Here is a 13029-nt window from a genome sequence, read left to right as displayed (position 1 = left end):
CACATACACACATACACATCAGCATACAAAATTGGTTTTGGAGCAGCAATTGTTAAACACTTACCAGAACACCACTGGCTTAGAACTTCTCAAAGACAGGAATTGTCTTATTCTTTCTTCAGCTTTAATTTCTGGATAATAGGTAATTCAGTGATCAGTATAAAGTCTGATGAATTAATTGCTATTGTTTTAAGCAAAATTGACACAGAAATCATAGTTCAAGCAGAAATATTTTAAGTTAAAATGGCCTAATTAAATTGAGAAATTAGTAGGCATTTTAGGGAAAAGAAATACATTTTCCAGGGTAGATTTGTAAAGGGCTGACTTGTACAACTATACTAGAGTAATATATTCTGTATGCAGTTTTATCCAATACTCCTATGTACAAAATGATCCATAATTATAGGAAACTACAAAGAAATTTTTTTTTTTTGTCCAGACCTTCATGTTAGGCTTCACATTATACTGTACCTTAAGTAAAATATTGTCATAGAGTAAGAACTCCAGACCTTAGTAAAATTAAAAGATGAGGTTTATTGGCAGCAAAATACCATTCAAACGGGGGAAACGCAGATCCCATAAAGTGAAACCAGCAAATCCAAGGAGTGGCTAGAACATGAGCGTAGTTAAAGGACAGAACCAGGATATAATCATACTATATTCTCATTGGTGGAGGGGAAAAAAGGAAACCCTGGAGGCATAGTGGTTAATTTCTACAGCTGCTAACCAAAGGGACGCCAGTTCAGATCTGCCAGGTGCTCCTTGGAAAATCTATGGGGCAGTTTTACTCTGTCCTATAGGGTCGCTATGAGTCGGAATCGACTCCAGGGCACTGGATTTGTTTGTTTGTTTGTTTGGGAGGGAAAAAAAGGGAAGTTAGAGGCGGGACAGCTTGAAACTGGGGTGGGGGGAGGTCTAGGTGATTGGATAAAAGTAGTATGTAGGAGATACATGGTTACTATACATGATTACAGAAGTATGTACTAGCGGGGGATCTCAAAAGAGGGTCACAAGACACTTGCAAGGCAGATATTCTAGGAACCAATTGTTAAAATAACTTGCTTGTGGCTAAACGTTTTCTGAGAGCATCTTACACAAAGAGTTCCTGGTAACTGTTTGTGTCAAGGCCCTCCAGAGTGACATTCTCCTCCCTCAGAGGTTTGACCATAGAGGAAAACATTTACTGAGCTGCAAGCCTGAATCTACGTCAAAGGTGGGCTATTGTCTAACAAAAAAGCAGAACCCAAGTGCCTCTAGTTAGGCTCCTCCAAAATGTAGAGGATTTGGTCAAGATCCAGAAAATAGCAAAGTTGTGTTTCACAAGGATCCTATGTGGACTTGCTTTTATTTGACTCAAAGAACATAAAACAAAAATTTATAACTTCGCAAATATGAAAAAATCCTAGATGGAAGAGATATTGTTCATGATCCTGTTCTAGAAAGGAATGCATTCTTTCTCCTTGGGAATTTTGTTTTGCGGGGGCGGGGGGGATACCAAATCATCTGCCTTCACCTAGAAGGAAATAAAATTAAAACTACTAACTGTAGAAGGAGGTTTTCCTCTGTTGGGATATCAAATATAACCCCTATACTTAAGCAAATTTTACTTTGAGACTCTATTAACCTAAGTAGCACCTAAAGAGTCTTAATGTTTTAGTAGAAATATACAAAGAGATTGAGCAATCTCTGGTGTTAGAATAGTGATTTCTTCAAAGAAACAGCAGAAACAATGGAGCAAAAGAAGGTGAATAAAATCATTCATAGAATTTTTTATCTTTCGTTTTTTAATTTCTTAGTTGAATTACATTGAGTTTCTTGCAGAGACCCCCTGGCTTTTCAGGGAACATGCTTATTTTAGTGATTTCTCTTTACAACATCACCAGTGCAATTTGTATTTGTACTTATCCTAAGAAAACCACGAAAATATTTATAGCGAGCATTAGAAAACATTGTCTACATTTATCCATATTTACTTTCTATCTTACTGTGAGTACAACTATTGGGGACCATTGCGCTATATGCATTATGAAACTTTGGGTTGTCAGAAAGATTTTTATCTATTCTGTGGATTTGTGCGTGAGATTTCATAAAAGTAAGAGCATAAATGAGAAAGCAAAATGTAGTGACCATCCGTAGACTAAATGGTAAAGTGTTCTTCATATAGAGGTAATAGTTCCTACTCATCTTTTCAAATATTTCTCCTTTAATGGTGATTGATTTGAATCAGTCCATATTACCACTGGATGAGAATACAATCTCCTTTGTGCTAATTTAACAATCCAGTACAAATTGTACTATGCAAAGAACTACAAGGTAGCAACAACAACAAAAAAGTGATTAAATATGATAAAGTCGTTGCTTTTCAGGAGCATGAGTTCTAAAAAGACAGAAAATAGTAAAAAAATCAATACGCTACATGCTTAGACATTCTAAGTGTATAACTGAAATTAAATATTTCATAGAATAGTTACATGAACTTATACAATTCTCATGTTAAGAAGAATAAAAAAGAATAAGATATATTCACATAGGAAAAAAAGGAGAAATTGTTGCACCAATCCAGAAGACCAATATCTCACTAGGAAGAGTCCTAAAAAGAGAGAAGAAAAATGGAGAGCCATTTATAAGAATTGAAGAACAGAAGCTTACAGATTGAAAGAACTCATTGAGCACTCGGTACAATACATGGAAAAAAACAGGCATGCATATGCACACATGTACACACACACACATAGGTACATACAGTATTGCAAAATTTCAAAACACCAGAGAGAAAAAGCTGTAAAAGCTCTTAATAAGGAAAATTACAAAATGTCACAAAACAAAACTAGGTCACATACAAATAACAGGGATTCTCAACACCAAGATGCGATGGTAGAAAGCACTGGATGGATCAAAACTCTTAAAATTCTTATTGGAATCTTTTCAACCTAAACTTCTATAGTCAACCAATCAATCAAGTGGAGGTGTAGAAGGAAAAAAATTCTGAACATGTAAATTTTCAACACAATATTGCATATTGCAGTATTCTTTCAAACATATGAATCTTAATGTAATTATGAAAATAACAAGACAAATTAAGTATGTGAGACAGCTTATAAAACAGCTGGTCAGGACTCTTCAAAAAAGTCAATATTCTGGAAAGCAATAAAAACCTGGAGTACAATGCTAGTTTTAAAAAGACTTAATCAGATAAAATGACCAAATGCAATTCATGAATCTTGTTTGGTTTTCTTTTTTTAATAGTTATAAAGGATATGTTTAGGACAATTGCAGACCTTGGGTATATGGACTTTTATTAAATAATTATTTTTAGTTTAGTTTTTTTAGGAATAATAACGGTATTGTATTTATGTAGGGGAATGTTCTTATGCTCAGAAGATGCAAGCTGAAGTATTTATGGAGGAAATGTCACAATTTCTGCAACTGACTTGAAAATGGTTTTGAAAAAATATATATAAAGAGGGATTATGTGAATGGAACAAAATGTCACCAATTGGGAAGTCTAGGTGAAAGATAGATGACTGTTCATTGTACTATTATTTCATTTTTTCTGTATAATTGAAATTTTAAGCCCAAAAAATAAAATAAAAAAGCTGGAGGGTAGGGAACTAAAGAGCGAATCAAAACATTTATCTCTGATACACTCCTTAATATGAGACAATTGAAAGAGATGTGTCAACAAGAAATGGGAATGATAACAACAACAAGAAAAGATAGAATTTGGCGAAAGGCAAGCAACACAGAGAGTGATGAGGGACATCTCAGGAAAACCACTCTGCCATCAGACCTAGAAACCCATCCATCTAGACTGGAGTACAATGATATTGTCTTGCAGGAGAGAGGTCTCCATGTATCACAAAAGGAAGTGATAGATTATCTGACATTTTAGAATCCTTGGAAATATTATGGCTAGCTTAACATAATTATGGGCAACAACTGGAGGCAAATAGTCCTATATATAAAAAACCAAGAAAATCATGAAGTGAATTAGCAATTCTTAACTTTAGGAGAACGAAAAGGTTGTATGAGAATAAAAATCGAATTGTATTAATCTAGTTGGACCAACAGGAATGTATTATGTATTATTAATAATGTAAACATATAACTAACAAAAAATTATGATGAAATTGTATTAGGAAGGCAGATGTAAGGAGAAGTATGGGAAACAGTTTATAATAGAAGTAAATCCTTAAAAACCCTAATATCTAGTCAATAGGTAATGACTACAATTCACAAATCAAGCAATATTAATTTAACTATATTACTTAAAAATACAAAGATACTGTAAGTATTAGTTGAAAAGGCTAGAAAAGAACTGGAGGTTGGAGAAAGACAAGAAAACATGATACTGTTTTGAAGACATAAACCATTTAGTACTATTTTTATACAATCAGCATGTAATACTTTTCTAAGTATTAAAATCAGCTCTAAGATACACCCACTCTTCGCTTATCCACATAGTTAAGTTCCAAAGACCAGGCCGTTATGTGAAAAATCAGCATTATGGGAAAATGGAGGATGACTACAACAGATCATAAAATGGAGGTTGACTACATCATTACATAACTGCCAAATTACATTGTTACATAATTGCCAAATTGCAGAGAATCATGGCCCACCTAAGTTGACCCATGACTTTAACCATCACAGCCAGCCTTACTCTTGCCTTGCACCTTGGCATTTGTTAATGCCAAATGTATGTTGTTAATGCACCAAATAGTCAGGTAGTAGATTTTTTACTACTGCAGTGAATGTGAAATGAGATAGTCAGTAAGTTAGGAGTAGGCATATTTAAAAATGTTTATACTGCATAGAAATCACTGCTAAAACCAAATTAGGGCATTCAAAGATCAAATGGGAAAACTGTTGTATACTGCAGAGCAAATATATGATGGAATGGAAATTAATGAAACAATAGAAGACATGGAAGTCAGACTCAGAAAACCTAATATATAAATAATAGAATTATGTGTCAGGTCAAATAGTAGATGGAAAAGAAAATAATAAAGAAATAATAGAAAGAACTTCCTTGAGTTTACGAAAAATTTTATTCTTCAAATTAAATGGGCTCAGAAGTCTTAGGCAAGACAATGTACAAACTTTCACACCTAGACATTTTCTGCTTAAATTTCTGAACAAGATAAAGAGAGATTTATAAGCCTCCAGACTGAAATGAAGTTGTAGATTGTTGGGGTAGGAGGGTAAGTGCATTTCAAAGAACGAGAGGTACCAGCAAAGGTCCAGAAACAGAAAAGCTAAAGGTTTGTTCAGAAGTAAGGAGTAATCAAGATGGATGGCCAAGATTTAGTGAGAAGTCAATGGCCACAAAGGGCAATAAAGCTAAATCACTCATTGTTGTTGTTGTTGTTAGGTGCCGTCGAGTTGGTTCCGACTCATAGCGGCCCTATGCACAACAGAACAAAACACTGCCCGGTCCTGCGCCATCCTTACAACTGTTGTTATGCTTGAGCTCATTGTTGCAGCCACGGTGTCAGTCCACCTTGTTGAGGGTCTTCCTCTTTTCCGCTGACCCTGTACTCTGCCAAGCATGATGTCCTTTTCCAGGGACTCATCCCTCCTGACAACATGTCCAAAGTATGTAAGACGCAGTCTCGCCATCCTTGCCTCTAAGGAGCATTCTGGTTGTGCTTCGTCCAAGACAGATTTGTTCGTTCTTTTGGCAGTCCATGGTATATTCAGTATTCTTCGCCAACACCACAATTCAAAGGCATCAACTCTTCTTCGGTCTTCCTTATTCATGTCCAGCTTTCGCATGCATATGATGCGATTGAAAATACCATGGCTTGGGTCAGGCACACCTTGGTCTTCAGGGTGACATCTTTGCTCTTCAACACTTTAAAGAGGTCCTTTGCAGCAGATTTGCCCAATGCAATGCGTCTTTTGATTTCTTGACTGCTGCTTCCGTGGCTGTTGATTGTGGATCCAAGTAAAAGGAAATCCTTGACAACTTCAGTCTTTTCTCCATTTATCATGATGTTGCTCATTGGTGCAGCAGTGAGGATTTTTGTTTTCTTTATGTTGAGGTGCAATCCATACTGAAGGTTGTGGTCTTTGATCTTCGTTAATAAGTGCTTCAAGTTCTCTTCACTTTCAGCAAGCAAGGTTGTATCATCTGCATAACACAGGTTGTTAATGAGTCTTCCTCCAATCCTGATGCCCAGTTCTTCTTCATATAGTCCAACTTCTCTTATTATTTGTTCAGCATACAGATTAAATAGGTATGGTGAAAGAATACAACCTTGACGCACACCTTTCCTGAATTTAAACCAATCAGTATCCCCTTGTTCTGTCCAAACAACTGCCTCTTGATCTATATAAAGGTTCCTCGTGAGCACAATTAAGTGTTCTGGAATTCCCATTCTTCGCAGTGTTATCCATAGTTTGTTATGATCCATGCAGTCAAATGCCTTTGCATAATCAATAAAACACAGGTAAACATCTTTCTGGTGTTCTCTGCTTTCAGCCAGGATCCATCTGACATCAGGAATGATATCCCTGTTTCCACATCCTCTCCTGAAACCAGCCTGAATTTCTGGCATTTCCCCGTCAATATACTGCTGCAGCCGTTTTTGAATGATCTTCAGCAGAATTTTGTTTGCCTGTGATATTAATGATATTGTTCTATAATTTCCACATTCGGTTGGATCACCTTTCTTGGGAATAGGCATAAATATGGATCTCTTCCAATCAGTTGGCCAGGAAGCTGTTTTCCATATTCCCTGGCATAGACTAGTGAGCACCTCCAGCGCTGCATCTGTTTGTTGAAACATCTCAATTGATATTCCATCAATTCCTGGATCCTTGTTTTTTGCCACTGCCTTCAGAGAAGATTGGACTTCTTCCTTCAGTACCATTGGTTCCTGATCATATGCCACCTCTTGAAATGGTTGAATATCGACTAATTCTTTTTGGTATAATGACTGTGTATTCCTTCCATCTTCTTTTGATGCTTCCTGCATCATTTACTATTTTCCCCATGGAATCCTTCACTATTGCAACTCGAGGCTCGAATTTTTTCTTCAGTTCTTTCAGCTTGAGAAAAGCCGAGCGTGTTCTTCCCTTTTGGTTTTCCATCTCCAACTCTTTGCACATGTCATTATAATACTTTATTTTGTCTTCTCAAGACGCCCTTTGAAATCTTCTATTCAGTTCTTTTACTTCATCAATTCTTCCTTTTGCTTTAGCTGCTTCATGCTCAAGAGCAAGTTTCAGAGTCTCCTCTGACATCCACCTTGGTCTTTTCTTTCTTTCCTTCTTTTCAGTGACCTCTTGCTATCTTCATGTATGATGTCCTTGATGTCATTCCACAACTCGTCTGGTCTTCGGTCATTAGTGTTCAATGCATCAAATCTGTTCTTGAGATGGTCTCTGAATTCAGGTGGGATATACTCAAGGTCATATTTTGGCTCTTGTGGACTTGCTCTGATTTTCTTCAGTTTCAGCTTGAACTTGCATATGAGCAATTGATGGTCTGTTCCACAGTCGGCCCCTGGCCTTGTTCTGACTGATGATATTGAGCTTTTCCATCATCTCTTTCCACAGATGTAGTCAGTTTGATTTCTGTGTGTTCCATCTGGCAAGGTCCGTGTGTATAGTCACCATTTATGTTGGTGAAAGAAGGTATTTGAAATGAAGAAGTTGTTGGTCTTGCAAAATTCTGTCATTCGATCTCTGGGATTGTTTCTATCACCAAGGCCATATTTTCCAACTACTGATCCTTCTTGTTTCCAACTTTCACATTCCAATCGCCAATAATTATCAATGCATCTTGATTGCATGTTTGATCAATTTCAGATTGCGGCAGCTGATAAAAATCTTCTATTTCTTCATCTTTGGCCCTAGTGGTTGGTGTGTAAATTTGAATAATAGTCATATTAACTGGTCTTCCTTGTGTGCGTATGGATATTATCCTATCACTGACAGCGGTGTACTTCAGGATAGATTTTGAAACGTTCTTTTTGACAATGAATGCAACAGCATTCCTTTTGGAGTTGTCATTCCCAGCATAGTAGACTATATGATTGTCTGATTCAAAAAGGCCAATACCAGCCCATTTCAGCTCACTAATGCCTAGGATATTGATGTTTATGTGTTCCATTTCATTTTTTACGATTTCCAATTTTCCTAGATTCATACCGCACGTGTCTGTCAGTTTGTCGTACTGTGGGGGCTTGTGTGTTGCTGTGATGCTGGAAGCTATGCCACCAGTATTCAGATACCAGCAGGTTCACCCATGGAGGACAGGTTTCAGCTGAGTTTACAGACTAGGAAGAAGGACCCGGCAGTCTACTTATGAAAAGCATTAGCCAGGGAAAACCTTATGAATAGCAGCAGAACATTGTCTGATATAGTGCGGGAAGATGAGCCCCCCAGGTTGGAAGGCACTCAAAAGATGACTGGGGAAGAGCTGCCTCCTCAAAGTAGAGTCGACCTTAATGACGTGGATGGAGTAAAGTTTTCGATACCTTCATTTGCTGATGTGGCACAACTCAAAATGAGAAGAAACAGCTGCAAACATCAATTAGTAATCGGAACCTGGAATGTACGAAGTATGAATCTAGGAAAATTGGAAAGCACTCTTAGAGCGATTGGTAGATGGAGTGTATAATTGCTAGCCTGCTTCCACATTCTGCATTGACAAATCTTCATTAGTTTTGTTAGACTATTTAGTCAAGTAATCAAAATCACAACACAACATTATATTATTTAACAGATCTAAAAATCACAGAATGCACAACAAAATAAAAGCTATTTAAGTCATATATTTCTTCCTTTATTTTCATTTTTATTTTTTTGCGGTAATTACTACATCTTCTTTCCTAAAAATTGGCCACAGTTTTGGGACCCTGAATTTCATAGTTTCAATCTTAATGTTGATTTTTATTGGAAGAAAAAAATTCCCAATGAGGTTATAAGATAAATATGTTAACACTATTATTAGGTCATCATAATTGTTCTTTTCTACTCATAATATTTCCAGAAGAAAAATGTATTTTCTTAAATGGTCTTCATTAGTATCTATCAAAATTTGAAATAAATCCCAGAGCAGGTATTGCTATTTCAGTGATATGCTGAGTTTAGTTAACAAACATTAATACCTGATTCATAAAATGTTACTCATGTTTATGTGGGAATTATTAATCTAGTAAAATGCAATGCATAATAATTTAACCAAATAAAAAACTAAACCAATGTTCCATTGTATAAAATCCTGTTAACCAAAAACAGATCAAAGGTTATCAGATTGATTGCTAATAAGTCTTTCTATCATTTTCCGCCTTAGGGATATGATGATGGCTATGGGGGTGAATATGACGACCAGACCTATGAGGCTTATAATAACAGCTATGCGACCCAAACACAAAGGTAAGACATTTTCTGTCTAAAGCATCCTTCCCAGGATTTTGTCTAATCCTGATACTTTGTTCCTTGAATCCGGATATCAGTTACCTTATGTGAGAGTTTCTAGCAGTGTTTCTTTTCTCTGTTATCTTTCTGAATTATCAAGTTGCTAACTAAACTGTGAGAGGTAAAAGATAATCTTGCAGTGGTTAACAATGAAATAGTAGTGTATTATTTTCAGGCTGGATGATTGTAATGAGCCATATAACTAAAAAAAAAAATTTTTTTTTTTTTTTATGTAACTAAGCAACCCATTAAACAAGCTTGTATTTAAATAACTACTCCTGTTACTTTTGATGATTTAGTAATTCAGACATGGAGCCCTGGTGGTGCAATGGTGGCTGCCAACTGAAAGGCAGTTCGAACCCACCAGCCGCTCATGGGAAAGATGTGCCAGTCTGCTTCCATAAAGATTACAGCCTTGGAAACCCTATGGGGAAGTTCTACTCTGTACTATAGCATTATGAATTAGAATGGACTCAAAAGCAATGGTTTCTGGTTTTTGGAGTAATTCAGACAACAGTGAAAACAAGGCACTTGTTCATTTTGACTTTCCCCCCCAACATAATTTTCATTTGTAAAACAAAAAAATTAGGAAATCCTATTGGTACTCTGAAAAGAGGCAAGTTCTTAAAATATTTTAAGGAATTCCTTTCCTTTCTTAATGGTTCTTGAAACTGTTGCGTATATCTTTTTAGATTGACACAAAATTTGTGATATAAATGCTTTTTTTTTTCACCTTTTTAAAGTCAATTTCTTGATGCATTATCAGTAAAATTAGTGTACAGTTGTATGAGCTTAGCAAATGCATACCACCATAAAACCATGACCAAAATCAAGAGATAGAACATTTTCATCACCCCAAAATATTTCCTTATGGCCCTTTGTAATCAGCTCCTTCTCTACCCTCAGGCCTTAGAAAATAGTGATCTGGTCTTTGTCACTATAGTTTTGCCTCTTCTAGAATGTCATATGAATAGAATCAATACAACATGCAGCCTCTTGAATCTGGCTTCTTTCACTTAGCATAATGCATTTGGTATTCATTCATGTAGTAGTGTGTATCACTATTTTGTTCCTTTTTTATCATTCTGCAGTATTTCATTGTATGAATGTACTACCCTTTGTTTCTTCATTCAACAGTTGAAGAACATTTGGGTTGTTTCTATTTTTTGGCAATGAGTAAAATTGCTATAAACACAAAATTTTAGAAAAAATCAATTTTTTTAAGATTTTTAATGAAAAAAGTTACACATATAATAGGAAAGTAAAAGGGACCCACTTGATAGTTAAAGAATTCTCTCCTTTATGTGACTTAAAGAAACCAATAGAGCTAATTGCTGCAAAATCGTTATAACATTGATAATTCATTTCCCAACTTTATTAGCACCCAAAGAGATTTAGATACATTATTAAGTAAGATTTGGGGGTTGAGGGGATGGCAAAGAAAGAAACAACTTTAAGCTCCTTTATGGAGTAGAGAACATCTACCTGTACTGCATTAAGTGTAGATTTTCCATGACCTGAGGGACTGGATGGTAAAAGGGCTGAAGGAAAATTCTGTTTAGAGAGAATACTGTGGACAGTTAGGAAAAAGATAAATGTGAACTGATAGCTTTTAAACTAAGCACAACTGCTGTTATTATTACGGAAATAGCCATCTTCAGCTTTGGGTAATTGCTTAGTAGTAGGTTAAGTAGCAAAGCCATCATTAGCCAAGAGCTTCTACTTTGGGTAATATCTTAATTGTCTCAATTGCATATTGGAGCACAGTTAACACAATTATTTAGGATAATGAGGGAAAAGTTTTGCATCACATCATAGACACTGAACAGAGTACCGTAACAATTTGGCTACATATTTATAACATGTGCTAATATATTCAATCAAATTCCTACCTCATCACTGAACGTTAGTGCACAAAAAATAATGATAATAATGATTTATAACTTGTTTCACAAACCCTTTGGTAGAAAACACAATCACCACACACTATAAACACAAACATAAATTAAAAAATGCATTGCATTGGGTAAATCTGCTGCAAAAGCAAAAATGTCACTTTAAGGACTAAAGTGTACCTGTCCCAAGCCATGATGTTTTCAGTTACCCCAGATGCATACGAAAGCTGGACAATGAATAAGGAAGACCGAAGAATTGATACTTTTGGATTATGTTATTGGCAAAGAATATTGAATATACCATGGACTGCCAAAAGAAGTACAGCCAGAATTCTCCTTAGAAGTGAGGATAGTGAGACTTTATCTCACATACTTTAGACATGTTATCATGGGGAATCAGTCCCTGGAGAAGGACATCATGCTTGGTGAAGTAGAGGGTCAGCAAAAAAGAGGAAGACCCTCAGCAAAACGGATTGACACAGTGACTACAACAATGGGCTCAAACATACCAATGATTGTAAGGATGGCACAGGACCAGGCAATGTTTTGTTCTATTGTATATAGGGTTGCTATGTGTTGGAACTGACTAAACGGCACTTAACAACATGAAATACAATTAACATAGAAAAAAAAATTTTTTTTTTAATATACATAAGATAATTCCTTGATGTATTTATGTAGGCTATATTCAGCTCCCTAATGGCAATATAGAAGAATTTTGGGGAAAAAATTGTCTTGTTACCATGAAGTGTAGTTTATATGTAAAAACATGCACTTCTGCTTCCTCGTTTTCCCCTTTCTTACCTATTCGATTTTTCAGAGTTAAACTCTTCCTATCCTTTCTAATCAATCTCAAGAGCCACCTCCTCCAAAAAGGCTTTCCTTAACCCTTTATTTGGAATTAACCTGTTTTGTCCCTGAATACCAGTAGCACCATATCTTTACTTTTTCTCTTGCCTTAATGTTAGAATAATTTGATTACACATCCCTTATCACCTTTAACGGTTATTCAGAATTCTTTTCTGGTAACTTTTATGTCCTTCACATTACCTAGCGTTGGATTTTTCATAAGTTAATGATTGTTGAATACATGAATGTCAGACCTAACATGTACTTACACTACGGGGACACAAAATAAGAGCCTCGTCCCTCAAAGCAAATATGATCTACAGTGTTGTATGCATCATATTTACAGGCAAAATATTTGTGTGTTTCTCAGGTACTTCAGGGTTAAACCAGAAGGAACAAGGAAGGCCGGCCATGGAATTAGTCATAATAATTATGGTATAATAATTATAAAATACCTATTTTGGTCAAAATCATATTCCCGATAATAGTATAATGTCTGGCACACTAGAGGTTCTCAATTAAGATTTATTTAATAAATTAATGAAAAATAAATGAATGCATTAGTGAATGAATGAAATTACCACAATTATTCCAGAAAACTGTATGGAAGAATTATTTAATAAAAATTTGTAATATAAATTGATAAATACTGTGAGAATTTAATAGTGTTAAATCCTTATCTTTAGATTACTGGTCCAACTATGCCAGCAGAAGGTAGGATTAACAGTTCATTTAAATGAACACTTTTACTGAGTGATTATGTATGTCAAATAGCATACTAATCTCACAGTGAAAATATTTGAATATATGTTTTTTATATATTTGAGCATTTGCTATTGATAATTTGATAAGG

At 35.5% G+C, this 13029-nt stretch overlaps 1 protein-coding gene across 1 annotated transcript in view; it reads left to right on the top strand.

Moving 5' to 3' along the window:
- The window catches only part of KHDRBS2 (KH RNA binding domain containing, signal transduction associated 2), a 656556-nt gene that overhangs the window by 581549 nt on the left and 61978 nt on the right, over positions 1-13029 (top strand). Inside the window, exon 7 of the mRNA XM_049894956.1 lies at positions 9308-9390. Within this exon, the coding sequence (XP_049750913.1) occupies positions 9308-9390 (83 nt within the window). The remainder of the gene's footprint in view (positions 1-9307; positions 9391-13029) is intronic.

The sequence above is a fragment of the Elephas maximus genome, chromosome 1 (genome assembly GCF_024166365.1).
Source record: "Elephas maximus indicus isolate mEleMax1 chromosome 1, mEleMax1 primary haplotype, whole genome shotgun sequence".
Taxonomy (NCBI): Eukaryota; Metazoa; Chordata; class Mammalia; order Proboscidea; family Elephantidae; genus Elephas; species Elephas maximus.
The sequence above is the reverse complement of the archived record's forward strand: the minus strand, read 5'-3'. Positions and strand labels throughout refer to the sequence as shown.